The following is an 18,061-nucleotide window of genomic DNA, read 5'->3' as shown; positions in this document are numbered from 1 at the left end:
ATTGACTGCATGCAAATGTCAAAATCAAATAAACAATTTTGCTTTCTTTTAAGCAATTTCTATTGAAGTGCTCACAAATAAGGCTCTTGATCAAATAATGATCAGACTCTTCAAAAGTTGTTACTTCAGCAAAAGCGCATCGCTGTTTCTAAACAACTGCATTTAATGTCAAAGGCCATTCTGAAATGGATTGTGCGCAACAGTGACAGGCAGATTTGGCAGAATTACCTGCCACTGGCTGGTGGCTCCCTGCTTTCACTCCATCCCTGCTTTACTCTGTCCGTGTTTCTTGCTCAAATGTGGTTAGTTTCTTCTACGCTCTGCTGATTATGCTCGCAGTCTGGCCTGTTTATAACCCCTCAAATCCAGATGTGTTCAGTTCAGTTGGGTGCCGCTGATGAGAAAATGATGAAAGAATAGCAGAGAAAGAAAGACAGACATTCAGTGCTGTATTTAAAAAAAACCAAAAGCTTTATTGTTGGCTTCAGGTAGTTTGCACAGCAAAGTCTAGTCTTACTACTACCTTTTTACACACACACACACACACACACACACACACACAGAGACACACACCAGATCAAATATCAAGCTCCTTCCTCCCCTGTCTTGCCCCGGATCTGGCGGAGGTACGGAAGTGTGACCCGGGCTCTGCATCAGGCTTCCCTCCCTGCATGGTGCACCATGACTGGAGAAAGAGAGGGAGGGGAGACCGGGTCCAAGTTAAATGTCTGGGCTCAATTAGCACCAGTGTGCCTCAGCGCCTTGCTGCTGACAGCCTTGCCCTGCCTGTGGACCTCAAACTCTGCTCCACAGAACAGCTAACTGAACGTAGAGCAGCTCCAGGTCTGTTTCCCACAGACAGATTCTCTCTGTCTTTAAACGCACCCTTGACTTCCTCTCTATGCCCTTTCCCCTTTGGAATTACTCCCACTTGGGGCTTTTGCTGGTTGTTATTACTCATACCTCCAGAATCTTTTCCCCAAAGCACTGCTTTTCTCTGTGATGACTGTACTGCCTATGCAGTTGAAAATATGCTGCATTATTATTAAATGTGTACCTGTACCAGTAAAAGATGCTGATCCAGTAACATAACTTTAAATTAAGTTTAGCAACTTAAGAGTTTGTGGTTGGTAATTTCTTTTTACGTAAAGAAGTTTTATTTTCACCAAGACAGCATTTACTTTAACAAAAATACAGTAAAACAGTAATATTGTGAAATATTATTACAATTTAAAGTAATTATTTTCTATTTCAATATATTGTCAAATTTAATTTATTCCTGTGATGGCAAAGCTGAATTTTCAGCATCCGTTACTCCAGTCTTTAATAACACAAACCTACAAATCTTCGCCTTTTCATGCATGTAACTAATTGCGCTTTATCAGTAAAAACTGATTTTGACAAAAATGGACTAGTCGTAATTTGAAATCTCATTTGATTTCCAAAGTTGGTTCAGATCATCATCAACACCACTCACCTGGAGCAGTCCTGTCACTACCTAGAAGAGTTCATCTCCAACATAACCAACGTGCCTCCTGACACCATTAATGCCACCAAACTCTATGGAACCTCCACCTTCAAGGTACGAACCTGCATGTCACACCCTACACACACACACACACACACACACACACACACATGGATTTTGTGGATTATTATTTAATATTTTTACAATACATATTGTGACTCCTCTCTCATCTGTCTGTCTGTCTGTATAGGATGCAAGGCATGCCGCTGAAGAGGAGATCTACACTAACCTGAATCAAAAGATTGACCAGTTTCTGCAGCTGGCTGATTATGATTGGACAGCAGCACAGGGAGGTGGGCAGGCCAGTGACTACCTGAGTGATCTCATCGCTTTCCTCTGTAGCACCTTTGCAGTGTTCACTCACTTGCCCGTGAGTATTTCATCCACATAAGCATGAATATTTTTAAATTCTTTTTTGTGTAAAAGCACTCTAATTACATGATTCCTTAAGATAACTAAATATTTTTTGGACACAGCCAAGAAAAGGTAATGGTCCTGTGCAACTGTGCAGAATTTTGACTTTCTGTCCTTCCTGATATTGCAACTTACAACTTATACGAGTTGGTATAGATATAATAAGATATCTTGTAGTGGCGACAAAGGCGACCGTCTAGGGAGGCACTCATTCCACTTCTCTTTTGCTTATTTGCATCAGTTTTATACACACTACCGTTTAAAAGTTTGGGATTGCCAGGATGACCCATACTCACTAAAGCTGAATTTATTTGGTCAAAAATACAGTAAAAACAGCAATATCGTAAAATGGTATTATAATTTAAAATAACTTTTCTATTTTAATGTATTTTAAAATATAATTTATTTAAAAAGTGGTGACAGCTGCATTTTCAGCTGTCAATCTTCAGTGTCACATAATCCTTCAAAAATCATTCTAATATGCTGATTTCTTGCTCAAGAACATTTCTTATTATTATCAGTGTTAAAAACGCTTGCTGTTTAATCAGGATTTTTTGATGAATAGAAGACATTTATTTGAAAGAAATCTTTTGTGTATTTACTGTCACTTTTGATCAATTTTATGCATGAATAAAATATTTTAATTTATTTAAAAAATCATAAGCAAAAAATTTTAATCAGTAGTGTATATCAATAAATTATTATTATTATTAATAAAAATACAGGTAATTCATTATTTCATACTAATTTAAAATACATTTTTATGATCCCGCCCGCCATGATGATAGGCTCTGTTGGTGTAGGCCATAATCCACCCTTGAGCCTGTGGTCTCCCCTATTTGACACCATCGCTTTAAAGGAGATTGTACTCACAGTACACTTGAACTTTGATGGAAAGCTAAGTATTTTCATAGCAAGTAAGAGGATTGCAGTGTTCTGGGCTTGCAAGCCCCAGTGTGGCTCAGCTGACATGGAGTTAAAGAGATTGTGTGCCGTGACCTTAGGTTTCAGCTTTGGGTAAGGAAGTCTAGCACTCGCACAGCCCGGCCCTGACCCCTGTCATGAGGGATTTCTGATAATCAAAGAATTTAAGAGTTTTCCTTCCTACGGGCCTCGACCAAACACCTTCCCGTGTCTGCATGACTGGCTGGGATTGTCTCTGATCAAGGGCTGGTGGCAGTAATGCGGCTTCCTGCGCTCCTGTAATCTCTTAAATTCCTGACTGCCCTTTTTCTAAGCTTTCAGTAACAGAGAAGCACGACCCTTTCAGCTCGCTGCAAACAACCCTCACATTGTTGGCTGGATTTCACCAACAGGGGGCAATGTTTGTACGACCCCAGGTCAGGTTACGGTCAGGCTGAATGGCTCACTTTCTCCATCGACGCATACACACACGTACACACAAAACACTGAACAACACGCGTACAGTCAAACGATCTTGTACTCTTCCAGATATACCGCTTATATTATTGTGTTTGCACATTCCAGCTCTGCATGTGAACATAGTGCATCCTGTTTCAATCAGCCCCAGTTCACACTCCTGATGGTTTTCAGGAAAGGTCAAGAACGGATCGTTTGTGTGTGTGAAAGCGGCCCTGCAATCAAGTTCACAGCCAAAAACTCTGGTAATGACTCCAAAGCCACAGTCCCATCAGTCACGCTCGCTTGCTCGGCCTCTCCCACCTGACCACAAACCATCTTTGACACTCAGAGGGACTTTCAGTATCGATCGTAAACAGTTCGGCCAAGTTGATACGGGACACTGCGGTTGACCGACTTCATTTGAACCCAGGGGGAGTCATGAACTCAACCTTTGACCAAAATTTTGTCTTTGTCTATCTTCTGTAGGGCAATGCTATAGAGCACGCCACGTTACCGGTGAGTATGGTTGCAGTGTGGTCTAACTTCAGGCATAACCTTGGCCATTTCTCGTCACAGTACTTCCGCATGCTGCCTGGTGTTCATCTGACCCACTCATAGATTTTTGGATAGATTTTTAATGCTTGTTATGGAACACAAATGAGGTGACAGTAGGTTTCTAGAATTTGTTTGTAGATCTTTACTGTAAAATTCAGCTAATGGTGTGAATTTTGTGTGCCCTGCACCAATAATGTTACTTTGCATACCTCTAAATGTAGAGTAAACAAGCCTCTTAAAATGTGACAATGGATGTTTGCGTAAAACCATGTACTGACAACTTAAAGCATCGTATGATGGCGATTTACTGCGCAAAGGCCTGTATTAAACACACAAGGCCCACTCATGTACACTTAAGAACAGCGAGAACGATAGGTACCAGTCAGGATTTGAGTTCCTGCCTGTGCACTGTGCACATTTTATAAATGGGTTGAGGCAAAAAAATCTCATGATGTCAACTCCTTTCCTGAAGTTTATTGGAAAAACAGTATTTTTCTTGATGGAACTGAATAACTGGCAGGGCACTTAGAGTTGTGGAGCCTTTTTTGTGCCATAACACGCTGTTTCTACGTGGTGGTCTGTTCATAGACTGACATGCTTCAGCAGACATTTTGTGAGTGTTTTTGCTGTCTGATCCATAAAACCTTTTGTGTACAATCTCAACATTGTGTGTTTTTGTTGCATTAACTTGTCATTATGAAGCTGATGCTGGCAAGATGCTCTGAAAATGTGGGGAGCTTTATCTTGTAGTGTCTTATGCAGCCACAACATAGACGTCCAAACTCGTGATTGTTGCATTTTACATGTATGAGGTGGATCACATGAGCTCCCCTGTCTGCTCTCCCATTTGTAGTTGCCATTTATGTCACACTGTACATTTGTCTGAAGTTGAACTCTGTTCAGCGTCATTGCATAACCAATGGTTGTTGTTGCTGGTGTTGCCTTAAATCACCAACATTTACTGTCAACAACTTACACTGCTATTCAAATATTTTGGGTCAGTAAGATTTATTTATTTATTTTATTTTTGGCAAAAGTTAATGCTTTTGTTGAGCAAGTTAAACACATTAGTGACCAAAAATTAGAGAAAAAAAGCAATTTTACTGAAGATTTTTATTTCAAATAATGCTGTTCTAGCATTACAAAGCATCACAAATGTTTTTAGCATTGATGATAATTAGAGGAAATGTTTCTTAAGCAGCAAATCAGTATATTAGAATGATTTCTGAAGGATCATGTGACACTGAAGACTTTTTGCTTTGCCATCACATGAATAAATTGTATTTTAAAATGTATTGTAAATTTTGGTACATTTTTAAATGTATTTTTGATACATTTACTGTTTTTTTAAAATGTATTTTTGATTAAATAAATGCAGCCTTGGTGAGCATAAGAGGCTTTTTAAAAACACATTTTAAAAAATCTTACCGACCCCAAACTTTTGAACAGTGGAATGATTGCTTTGTCATTAGGTGTTTTCCATTCAAGTTTGACTCTGAATAGAATTGAATTTAAAACAATGCAAAAACAATTTCTAAAAAAACAGCCTTTCCATTTCAAATAAAATCTCATGTCTTCATGCAAAAAAAAAATGTGTCCATTATTAAATTATTATTTTTTCTTTTTCTTCTTTTAAGTGTTTCCATTCAGTGTTTCTAATACAGAATCTGAAAATGTGCATAGTGTGAATATGATTTTAGTCAGGCAGATAATCTTTAAAAAGTCTTTCAAAGAGTGGGAGCCACAACTCCTGTTTTGATCACACACAGTATCATCCATTTTTTTTCTGGTTGAAAACTTCACCTGGCTTTTGTTAAAACTTTTAAAACAGCTCTTTTGTTAATCTCCAAAGTGAGGTGTCAAAATGTGTGTTGGTTTTCTGATTTGCTTCTTAGCCTACTGTACTGTAGCTGTGGAAACCCAGAGGTAACAGAAAGGCCTTCCATATCAATATCATCAAGCACCTTGTAAGAGGAACACTATTTGTCATTATTTACTTAAAAGCTGATTTGAGCTCCAAACTCATTGGCTGCCGTCTCTGTTTTCCCATTGTGTTTGTGAAATGCTGGAACCGTACAGCATGGTGTCGGGAAGTTCAACACATATTATCACCCTTCCTCCGACCAGAGCGTAATCAGCGCAGACAGGCATCGGTTCTCCTCGAGCGATAGTCTCTGCTTCTCGTTAGGATATCGTGAGTGTACATTCGTTGTTTTTACAAACAGGGATCGGTGTGTGTTGCATAAATAAGCGGGAGCGTTTGAAATATGAGCGCAATGAAAGAGCCTCTGCGCTCTCTGCTGAGTTTTCTTCGGGGTCGCATGTGGTGTGTGTTGGGGTTGTTTGTAGAAATGTTGTGACGTTTCAAACATATTATTATTAAGAAATCCATCCTTGGCCCACTGTTCAGAACCCCTTGTTCTAGTATTCCTCCTCCTCTTTATCTCTCTCTCTCTTGCTTTATTATTGTTTCTCTTTCTGTCTCACTGTACTGTGTGTTCTGTTTATTTTGACAGCCAATTGCTGTTGAGTAGTTTTTAATGAGGGCTTTGATGAGCCTTTGTTTAATTAAGGGGACTGGAGAGGAGGAGTGCAAGCGGCCTCTAACCGTTCGCTCATTTCACCCTTTCCTACTTTCTTCCATTTTTTTGAATTTCGCTCCCTCCTTTGAGCCCCTGAGCTAATTGTTAACATCCCCCTACCCTGAACTGTAAAACAAATGTGCTACTGTGAGAGGGGTGTGCCATACGAAGCAGAACTGTTTAAATCAGACCCTAAACACACACATCTTTGAACGAAGGCTCTTGTGTTTAAGTGTTGACAGTAGCTAATCTGTTCAGATTTATACATGGCTGGTTGAAGCCGGTAAATGGATGCATATGAGATTAATCACTTGATTCGCCTGTGAAGCCCAGAATTTGACTGTTTTCAGTCCATATCAAAATTCTTCACTTAAGATACACAATGTGATGCATGCACTATTGTTCAAGAGTTTAGACGCATCTTCTTTTTCAACATTTTGAATTAATTACAGTCATTACAACTCCTTTATTTTAGCCACTTCAAAGGCAGCCAATGTAATGTGATGCTTTTTAAAGTAGTTTTTCCTTCACCATCCTTTTTATTTAACCTTTGTTTTAACCAGGCATTTAATTAATTAATTAAGAACAAGTTCTTATTTTCAATAACAACCTGGCATGAGAATTAATATCGCCTGAGAAACATACAAACATAAATTACAATACATAAAACACATAAAAGAAAAAGATTAAAATCTCAGTTAAAACATTTACAGGCTGAGGTCAGAGCACTTATTAGTAATTTTTTAAATGCACATACTGGAATATTTGTCTCTAGTTTCAATAACTTTTGTAGCACATTCCAGTCATTTGGGGCAGCAAATTCTTTTTCAAAAAGTTTTCTTTCTAGGGATAGTCAAGGAAATATAATTAGATGATCTAGTTATATATGTATTAAAGTGAGGTTTCAGCAACTTTTGAAGATATTCAAGTAATAAGCCCAGCAGAACTTTGTAAATAAAAAATATACCAGTGAATTTCCCGTCTTGTGTGCAGTGATGTCCAATTCAAAAGGGAGTATAATTTGCAATGATGCGTTCTGTAAGGTGCATTAGTAATCAATGCATGATACAACACATCGAATTGCTCCAGAACACCTTTACGTGCATTTCAATATATCACATAACCATAATCAAACAAGGGCAAAACTGTAGTTTGAACAAGATATTTCTTGGCTGACATGGTAAATGAAACAAAAAAACTAAGTCTAGATTTAACTTTCTTCTGGAGATTAGTTATGTGGATAGTAAAGGTCAAGGAGCTATCAAGCCAGATTCAGAGATATTTGTATGAAGATACTACCTCAATTTTTGCCTCATCCGAAGTTATAATGTCTTTATTATTATTATTATTATTATTATTATTTATTTTTTATTTTTTCCAAACCACATTACTTTTGTTTTTGTGCTATTTAAAACTAAATTCAGGTCATTAAAAGCCTCTTGAATATTATTAAAACTATCCTATGCCTGTTTTAAACCTTCATCATATGACCATCTAGTTCAGTTTATCTATTAAAAAACAGAAATCATGAACAAAAAAATTTACTTATTTAAAATAAATAATAAAGTGACTAAATTAGAAATTAGAAATGTAAATTGATCAATTCCAGTTATGTTATTTTCTTTGCTATTGTCCAGTACCTCTGTGTGCACACCAAAAGCGAATTTGGTAACACTTTATTTTAAGGTGTCCTCATTACAAGTTACATGTAATTACTATTATAACAACAATTAATTATGCTTAATTACAGAATAAAGTAATGTAGAATAAAGGTGAATTGTGAAAAATTCAAAACTAACCAACCCGCCCCCCCCAAAAAAACGAAGCAGTAACACATTAGACTGCATCCCATAAACACAAGCAAGCCTAGAAAAAAAAAACCAACCACCCCTTTGATGATATAATTACACTGTAACAAGGACACCTTAAAATAAGGTGTAACTACGAATTTAAGTATTCCCGCGAGTAGATTACAGACAAAGTCAATGCAAAGACACAAATAGATGCAAAATCGAACCGGGCGATATTCACCTCTGTCGTGTCTTCTGCGTCTTCCAACTCGAGCGGAAAATTCGCATGATGCGTTGTTGCGCAAACTAATCGGCGAAAAGCTTGACATGTCTGGTTTGACATGCCCGGTTGTATCAAAAAATGGAGGAGAGCATTACGGAATAATTTTATTCACACGAGTGACATGAAGAGCATCCCACGAGTAATCTAGAGTGATTGCGCAATGTGAATATTCGTTTCGCTTTTGGTGTGCACACACCATAGAAATTGAGGGCTTCAAATGTTTTCTTTTCTTCATTAATTGAAGAGCAGAAAATAAGAATCCACATATAAATTACAGATCAATATAAGGAGTATCTATTCACCCCCTTCGCGATTGTGCAATCCTCAGTTATGACTCTGTTGCAATAAATCAAAGCTTACCACATTGAGTTTACAAATGCCTCACTCCAATCAGACCAAATGACTCATGAGTGATTACTATGTCCCCATTAGGAGACAGGTACCTGTGTGTGTCTTCATTCCACCATGAGGACCAGAAACAGCAAACCCCTTACTACTTTGGCCTCTGTGATTTATTATGGCTATTACACATACACAGACGGTAGGCCGGAAAACAAGAGTGTTTATTTTTTAATCACTGCAGTGCATAGCATGCACTCTAATCATCTGTAATCGCCTAGTTAGTGCTTCAGCCTGATTAGTGGCTGGCTGAATACTACTGCAATGTGTGTACATATGTGTAGCTGTGCTGATTGTTCTGTGGTCTTTGTTCAGCCATGTTCTGTACCCGTCTTGTCGAACACACTAAACTGTTTTCGACTCATTATATCCATGTCAGCTGAAGATTAAAACTGTGGCCATAGGTATTTCAGAAGCTGCTGGAGGTGGATTAGAGCAATTACACATGGGACTTGACCCCACACAGGACACAATCACACTCCTCCATCTTCCTCTTTTCCTGCTGACCCCACCTGACCTGAACCATTCAGGTCTTTGTTGGTCAGGTGTGTGTTTGTACTGTATACTTTATATGACTATGTACAAATTCATAGCCATATGGCCAACTGATGTGCATGGTGACGCTGACCCTCCCCAGTTCTCACCGTCTGATTCTGTAAGAACAACCTTATGTCGGGGCTGCAGCCGTTGGCACATGCTTACAACGTGAAGTGACCCTGAAAAGTATTTGTAAACTTAAGACACTTTTAAATCTGTGTGAGGTTCATTGCATTCGATGTGGAAGTGTCAAAGTGGAATTCATTTTAAAGATGGTGCAAGTGCAAAACATGTCCATAGTTAAAGTGATGAGCAACTTTGGAGTAATTGGTTAGATCTGGCTCAGAAAAGTTAGTTGAGAATAGGTCACACATTATTTGTTTTTCTGATGCCACCTGGCTTGATATTTTGTTTTCAAATGCAGTGACATTCATTTAGTGTGGCTTAAACACTTTAAGTTTCTTAAGTTACTTTTTAATTTTTAATTTTAATTTTTTTATTTATTAAAATATTTATACATTTATTACTATATTTTGTCTTAGTTTTATTATTACCTTATTTGTACTTGTTTTAATTGATTTTATTTAACCTGAGCATTGGTTAGTTAATGCTAGTGGCTTTCATTTAAGAAATGACTACAGTGGAATTTCCATGACAGATGGAGAGAGACAGAGGAAGAAGAGGAAAGGATGAGATGACTTCGAAGCAAAGAGGGCATTGTGTTGATTTCTGTTTTTCCTTCAATTCTCTGCCCATCTCACATGGACAAAAAAGGGATAAAAAGACCTTTCCCTCTCTCTCCTATGGATTTACCATGTATTCCTCCCTCATTTCACTAGATTTATTGCCCAAGTGTTTCCAATGTGCAGGAAGTCCTCATGTATAATGGTGTTTTGTTTTTATTTTTTGACCCCATCAGATAAAAATCCCACATAGACTCTTGGCCCTCCAGTCTGCTGTTTTCTTTCAGGTTTAGTGTCATATTAATAGCTTTGGATCTCCCCTGAAGTATTAGACTGATTGTCAGGAAGGCGCTGGACGGCAGACAAGGGCATATTTGAGGTTTTCGGCTTGGAGCTGGAATTGTGTGTGTATTTGCATGTGTGATGGTGAACGTGTGTTGATGTTTAAACAGCACTGCGGTTCTCCCGGCATAAATGTCCACCAGAGTGCTGCTAAGCTCCACTGAGATTGCATGTAGGCATGGACTTGTTTGGTTGTAAATACAATATCAGTAGTGTTTCTTGTGTGTGTGTGCTCATGGAGACTACATTAGACACCAAAATGCAGCAGACTCTGTCAATCGATTGAAAGAAAGGAGTATCACATGAGATGTTTGACAGGAATAAAAATCAGGGGAGAAACATGCAAACTGAATTCAAATAAATGTCCATAGTTTTACGACCTGCTGAGAGGGTCATACTGTATATGAAAGATACCCCATATGTGAACCTCACATTTCTTTTTATCTCCCTTCCCTTTCCTTTTTTCTCTGTAGGGGAAGGTGGCTCAGACAGCATGTATGTCAGCCTGTAAACACCTTTCAACCTCTCTGCTGCAGCTGCTGTTGGAGGCTGATGTCAGGCAAGTGTCTATGGGAGCCCTGCAGCAGTTCAACGTGGATGTCAAAGAGTGCGAGAGTAAGTTTGACCTGGAGCAAAAGCTGAATGACCATTCATAAGCCTCCTTAAACCTGATTGCATGATTGTGCTTCATTCTGTTGTGGCCCAATTACAAATTTACGGCACAATGCTGTAACATTTGACACCACTTTATAGAGATAAGAGGAAAAAGGTGAGAAGAGAAGAGTATGCATTTTTGGCTAGCGCCTGAGATTTGTCGCTTGGATCTTCTCTCCTCATGGCTTTGCAAGTGACCACAGCTGAAACTGCCTTTGAGCGCCTAACCCCATCTGGTTAATGGATTTCCCATGATCCTCCGCCAGCGCACACTGTTGCACGTAGGTCACAGGCAGAGAGAGAGAAACGACCCCCGTCATAAAACGGTCATGTCAGTCACACCGTATGCCGCCTTTTTGGTGTGGTTTGCTTTGGTTTACCAAGTACCATATCAGTGGTTGCTTTCATTTTTAGAGACCACATCCTGTTGATTTGGATGCCCCCATGTATTTGCTTGCCTCAAACCACAAAACTGAGCTTTAATCAAAATGCCACTCAAGTAAAAAGAAAGCCCCCTCCCCCATACACAGTATTGGTGAATGAGTTCACTGTGTTTACATTTTCTGGAAGTTTCAAGGTTGGGTCTTAGGAAATACTACAGAACTAAAATAACTTCTTAAAGATGTAACCACTTGAATGCACAGATGATATGTCTGTGGTTAAATCTATCGACAGTTTGGATGTGTCTGCGCTATGGGGGAGGGAGGGCGATGTGATGGCACAATGAAGTCAAGAAACGAATCTTTATATGAAGCTTGATCATAATCAGGCCTAAAAAATCTGTAATGTGTTTAGATACAAGCAGACCTAAATAATGTTAAATATGGATAAACCGTAAAGTGCAGGTATTTTGGTTGCTGCGTTTTGAATGTCTGGAAACTGTTTTAAAAGAAAGAATGGCATAACAGTCCCCGTGTAGTGTTGAAGGTGCAGACAAGCATCCTGATGGTAGCAATGTCAGGAAAAAATTGTATCTTTAGGGGTGCAACAGTTTGTCACTGGGATAGTACCCTTTAAAGGACAACTTTGTACGCCATTAATTATGAACCTTTTAGGGGTGATTGAGTACAAATATGTCCCTTTGAGGGTACTGGCCAAGTGACAAGCTCTTGTACCCTTAAAGGGGTCTAGCAAGTTTGTGCTTCAGTAAGCATGACTTCAGTCTTAGTATGGTTTAATTGAACTATTGTTAATGATACTTTTAATTATATCCAGTGCATCAACTAAGGAATTGGACTTAGTTGTAAAGTGTTACTGCAATTCATAATCTCTTCGTTTAAGATTGGGTACATATAAATGAACTTTAAGTGATATACTAGAATGCTTTATAATAACTTTTCTTTTCTTAATTAAAGGTGATCAGTCATCATACCACTGCAGTTTTATCTCAAGCCCACAAGAGGCTCTGTTAAGCTGAGATTGGCCTCTCCCATGTCTGCTGTGCCTCTCTGACCTGTATGTACAAGCAAGCGATGGAACATTCAAAGGGAGCGAGCATCATGAGTTGCTTCCTGTTCAGTTTTAAGAAGTATAAAGGTCTTGACAGCTTGTCCCTAATAATCCCTCGAGAGGTTTCTTAGCGTAGTCACTAACAGGGCTTTATGCTGGTATGTGGCAGTTAGGTGAAAGCCTAGAGGTCCCTGTTCTTGAATCTTGATGAGATACGCTCTGACACGCGTCACGTGAACCATGCCGCCTTTGCCGCAGGTTGCTCTCCTGTAAAAAGGCGAGCGGGAAGTTTGCAAAATCGACAGAGTCTCGGACCGAGACGTGGCAACAAAAGCGCAAGGGTAAGCAGTCGCTGGCTCAGCGTTGTGGGGGTCAGAAATAAAGATGGCAGGCGTGTAATTTGCGTGAGAGGCAAGAAAGGCACGCAGCATCACGAGGTGAAAGGGATTTCTCCTGGCCCCGGCTTGTTTTGTCCCCGCGTGTCAAATGTTCCGTTTTTCAGAATGGCGAAGCCGCTTGTTTACGGGTTCCCGTCCAAAGGCACAGAAAGGTCCAATGGTCCTCTGAAACCTCTACAACTCCTGCGCTCCCCACACACCCCCAGCCCATTGGCTTTTCACAAGTTTTGTCGGCCCCTTCGCTCAGTACCACACCACTGGTCTGGGAGAGTGGCCTCATGGGAATCGGCGTCAGGTTTTGGGTTACGGGGTAAAGGCAGCCCCCTCGTCCCCACACATCCCCTCTATCTGGCTTGTCAGATCAACGTTGGGGGAGAATTAATGAGAGTTTGATGATGATTTTTTTCCAATGGGCCGCACAAAGCCGGTGGCAGACCAAGAGACATGACTCTGCCCTGAACCACCCAACTAACCCTCCACCCCTCTGCCAGCATCCCCAAAACCTTCAAAGCCCCCTTCCATTTCACCTCCCCCGCCCCCACTGAACCTCCCCCTGTCCTCCCCTTGTCCCGGCTGTCATCCGTCTGCCAATCTCCCGCTCCATGGCGAATTCCCTGCTCTCTTTATCCCTCTCTCTTTCCCACAGGGTTTGCCAGGGCCGGCCCGGTGCCTGGCTTCCAGGGGGACACTCTGCTGCTCGCCTTCATCGACTTGAGACAAGTAGGTCTTTGTTTTTTTCCACTCCTTTTTCTTTTCTTTCATTCTTCTTTCCCCTTTCTTCTGTTTTTCCCTGTTTACCCCTTAACATCCCCCCCTTCTTTCTCTTATTTTCCCCTCTACCGCCAAACCCAACCCCCTAAACCTCCACGCTAGCCTTAGATTTGTTTCAAGGTTTCTTTCCTCAGTGTGTGAGCCTGTGTGTGTTTGTATTCATATCTGTGGTCCCAAGGCCTGGCCTGCTGATATTCACCTTGGTGGTTTTGTATTTACCATTGTGGTGCGGAGGTGGCCTCAAGACCTCCTCCTGTTCGGTTTAAGGTAAGAATTTTTTTAGATGGTTCTTTTGGGGTCATCTTATCCCATTTGCACCTCTGCACTCTTGAACATTGCAGAGCTGGAGCCGTTTATAGGAAACGTTGGCCTGTGCTCTGGCTTGAAAAACACAAACTGAAACACACTGAGAAGAACATCAAGGTGATGTTGCAACCAGAAAGGCAACAGCCCAAGGCATTATTCTCTCATCCCATTATTTATGTTTAGAGGACATTTTGATAGCACTTTGGTAGCACAGAATAGATTTTGTTGCTGCAGTTCATTTGACCATTCAAAATGTTGTAGCCTAACATGCATACTCCAGAGCATGAATGTTGTGGGCATATGTAAGCACCTCATAATTTTATTCTGCTACATGGAGTCTTTTTCCAGAAATGGTTATTGATTGGATTTATTCTGTCATGCAAAGGCAAAACACAGCAACTTGACATTTTGTCAGGAGTTATGACCAGATCTCCTAGGTTTGGTTCAACCATGCACTGATTCAGAGACAAGTTGCAATAACTACAGAACCCACACTAAAACCATCTTTTTTTTTTTTGTTGTTGTTTGGTCTACTTAATGCTTGTTACAAAAGAAACACCTTTTTCCCATTTGATTTTATTTTAATATCATAAAAACTTTGAATATTCTTTATACTGAACAGTGATTATTTTGCAACATTGTGGCTTTCATGTGCAGTCCTGCTTGGCTGCTCACGTCTTCTGTACTGCAAAAAACAGCGATCGAGTTAGAGTTTGTGCATCTCATTGAACTTATCTAAATCAGTTGTGAATCTATTCAGAATTGTTACAGAAACTATTGCAATACATTGGTGAATCAGTTTTGTTCCCCAGTTCTAGAAAATCAGTGACACATGGGAGATTCAAGTTCGATTACAATCTCACTTCTCTCGTGGCTTGTTTCATATTTTCTACCCTCTCCACTGTCCAAATAAAGTAGGCAACAACTAATAGTATAAAATAGTAAAAAAAAAAAAAAAAAAAAATTATATTCGGTTGTGCATCAGTTGTATCAAACATAACTACAGTTTTTTGGGGGACACGTCAAATGAAAGTTTGAAAAAAAGTCCGGTAAGAAGAATGTAGCGTGTGTGTTCGTGAATTCCGAGATCTAGAGAGGATGGGAAACAATAATAGTGGGGTTATAAGGGTCCATATTTGGGACCCCCTCCCTCGTTGCCGAAGTGGCCAACCTGGGCGGGTGTCAGAGACTGAGAGGGGATGACGGATGGGCTGGATGCTCAGGGAGTACTGGATGAATGAGCTGACAGACAGTGACGGATAGCTCTTTCTTCCACTAAAACAATTCCGTTTTGTCCCGCCTGCCATCATGATGCAGTGCCACTTGTTTTCCATTTAGTTTTTTTTTTTTTTAAACCTGACTTCACCATGAAGGCGCTTGTGTGGTTTTGCTTTGTTTTTTTTTAAAGAGAGGAGAAAAGAGGATGCTGAAGAAAAGAATGAACAAAATAGCCATTTTACTTTTTTTAATGTCATGTTTTGCTTTTGAGCTGTCATGATGCATGACTCTCTACAAAGATATCTTTCATTATTAATACTGTTATTGTTATTATAATTTCAATAGCATCCGATGGAAGTCGGTAGAGGTGCAGTCTTCTCTCAAGAGGTGGCTTTTTCAAGGGGTTGTTCTGGTGATCAGAGACGTCAGAACCGTTCTGTCCCCCTGCGTGCCTGGCCCTGAATACGCCCGATAAATCAACCTGAAGGGCCCGTTTGTGTCCCGGTCTCCCGGGTCCTGGGATGGGGCCGCGGGTCAATCCTTATGGAGATAGACAACGAAAAGGTCCGGAAGCACTGGGAGGGGTTTTGGTGAGAGGCTGGAACCTGGATTCACTCTCCTATCTGAAAAGACAAGAATACAAAAAGAAATGAAGAACGTCCAGGCTCCACTTCAAAGTGCTTTAAATGGTGAAGAGTAAGAGGATGGATGGAGGAATGATGTGATGAACGACTTATTTCGTGAGCCATGTTCACACAGCAGGGGGATACTGCTGTTTGGAGTGCTAAATACGTTAATGCCTACATGAAATTTTCAGATGTCACGGCTGAATTTGAGAGTGGGTTCATCTGTCATAGCAAAATTAATTATATATAGCATGAGCACATGAAGAATGCCTGGCTACCTTCGTACATAATATTATACAAATAGAAATAGGGGTAGTTTGTTTTCAGGGAGCAAGATAACACTTCAGTTTAATGTTGAGGAAAACGGGGAAAAAGTATGACATAAGAGCTGGACTTGAGAAACTTGAACTCAGCAGGAGTTGCCTGAACCATATAGAATATAAATAATATCCTTAAAGACAAAATTGATTGTCATTCCCAAACACTTTGTGAACACGGCCTTTCTGTAATTTCAAAATGTTTATTTTAGCAAGGTACAAAGAGTGATTTTACAAGAAAAAAACAACAGATAATAGACTCTGAAGAATCAGAAAAAAGATAAATTATAAATGGCATGCTGCAGGCTGCAATTCTATATTTAGGAGTCTTATATTAGCAGATTATATTAGGAAAGGTTTGTGGCGCTGGGAACCCTTGGCTGGCCTTAGTGTGGGAGGCCTGCTGGCCTCTGTGGTGAGGCTGGGCCCCCAGCAGTGCACGTTCTCGGGGCTGCCGCATGCCTCAACTCTTGCCCTGGATCTTCTGCCTTCCCAAATTCCTCTCAGCTCCAAGGGGTGTGGATGGAAAGAACCAGCAGCCAGGCCTCGGTTGATGCGGAGGTCCTCATGGACTCACAGAAGTGTTATTTGGTATGAAGTGCTGATTTAAGTAGAGTTTTGTCAGATTTGAGGGTTTTGATGGATCTATCTATCTATCTATGGTTCTGTCAATCTATCTGTCTGTCTGTCTGTCTTTCTATCTCTCCGTCTATACGCCTGTCTGTCTGTCTGTCATTCTATCTCTCAGTCTATACGCCTGTCTGTCTGTCATTCTATCTGTCTGTCATTCTATCTGTCTGTCATCCTATCTGTCTGTCTGTCTATCCGTCTAGACGTCTGTCTGTCTGTCTGTCATTCTATCTCTCCGTCTATACGCCTGTCTGTCTGTCATTCTATCTCTCCGTCTATACACCTGTCTGTCTGTCATTCTATCTGTCTGTCTGTCTATCTGTCTGTCGCATTCCGTCTGCCTGTATAACCTTCAAACTTAAAAGATGTTCAAATTGGTTATATGAATTTAGATTAATTCAAATTCTGCTGTCATACATTCAAATTCAAATTGCTATTCTGCATTCATATTCATTATAAATTCTCTAACTGAATTGGAATTTTTAAAGGCATTCTCACGTCAGTTCTGATTGGTGGGTGACTCTGCAGGGCTCATAGTAATTTGGTGCTCTGGTACAGGTGCAGAAAAGCTACAGGCCATTTCAGAAATTAAGATGGAATACCGTTGCTTCCAGCATCCGTTTGCGCCATAGAGAGTGATGGTTGAAGGTATGAGAGACATTTATTTACATCACCTACGGTGGTGTCTCTCCTCCCCACCCTTCATGACCCATTCTGGGGCACTGCATAGAAGAGCAGAGGGGGCGGGGAAAAGTTTTCTTGGTCCCGTGAATTTGGGAACCATGAGGCTGCTAAGCATTCCTGTGGCCTGTCCACAGGCATTATCCTAGAATTCCTGGAACGTTGTTAAAAGGATTCAATGTAAAATGCTTTTCCCCTCTCTAACCCCTTCCATTCCTTTCTCTTAGTCCTTGGCGGTGAAAGCCTAACACCAGTGACACCACTAGAGGCTTATGCTTGCGTCCTTCTGAACCCTTGGGGCAATTTCTTAGTGCCCATACTATTCTAACTAGATGTCCAACTGCAGCTGTGTCTGATTTCCTCTCCTTTACAGTCTCTTATATTTTTTTTTCTTCATTTCCTTCATTTTTCTTCCTTTTTCTCTGTCATCACTTTTCTTCTGTGATTGTGATAACTCTGTGCTCTGAGGTGAAATTTTGCTGTTAGAGTTGGTTATGTTGGTTTAAGCGTGGTTTGATACTTGTACAGAAACGAAT

General features: G+C 40.3%; 1 protein-coding gene across 6 annotated transcripts in view; it reads left to right on the top strand.

Moving 5' to 3' along the window:
• Positions 1–18,061, top strand: part of exoc6b (exocyst complex component 6B) — a 98,567-nt gene that overhangs the window by 55,313 nt on the left and 25,193 nt on the right. For 2 of the 6 annotated variants that reach the window (XM_058780609.1, XM_058780606.1), the window contains 5 exons: positions 1,448–1,582; positions 1,719–1,898; positions 3,791–3,820; positions 10,949–11,090; positions 13,623–13,696. In XM_058780609.1, coding sequence (XP_058636592.1) covers positions 1,448–1,582; positions 1,719–1,898; positions 3,791–3,820; positions 10,949–11,090; positions 13,623–13,696 — 561 coding nt within the window. Of the gene's footprint in view, positions 1–1,447; positions 1,583–1,718; positions 1,899–3,430; positions 3,728–3,790; positions 3,821–10,948; positions 11,091–13,622; positions 13,697–18,061 lie in introns of those variants that run through there. The other 4 variants (XM_058780608.1, XM_058780610.1, XM_058780612.1 and 1 more) reach the window with 4 other exon arrangements.

The sequence above is a fragment of the Onychostoma macrolepis genome, chromosome 07, assembly GCF_012432095.1.
Source record: "Onychostoma macrolepis isolate SWU-2019 chromosome 07, ASM1243209v1, whole genome shotgun sequence".
Lineage (NCBI taxonomy): Eukaryota > Metazoa > Chordata > Actinopteri > Cypriniformes > Cyprinidae > Onychostoma > Onychostoma macrolepis.
This window is presented reverse-complemented; position numbering and strand designations above follow the sequence as displayed.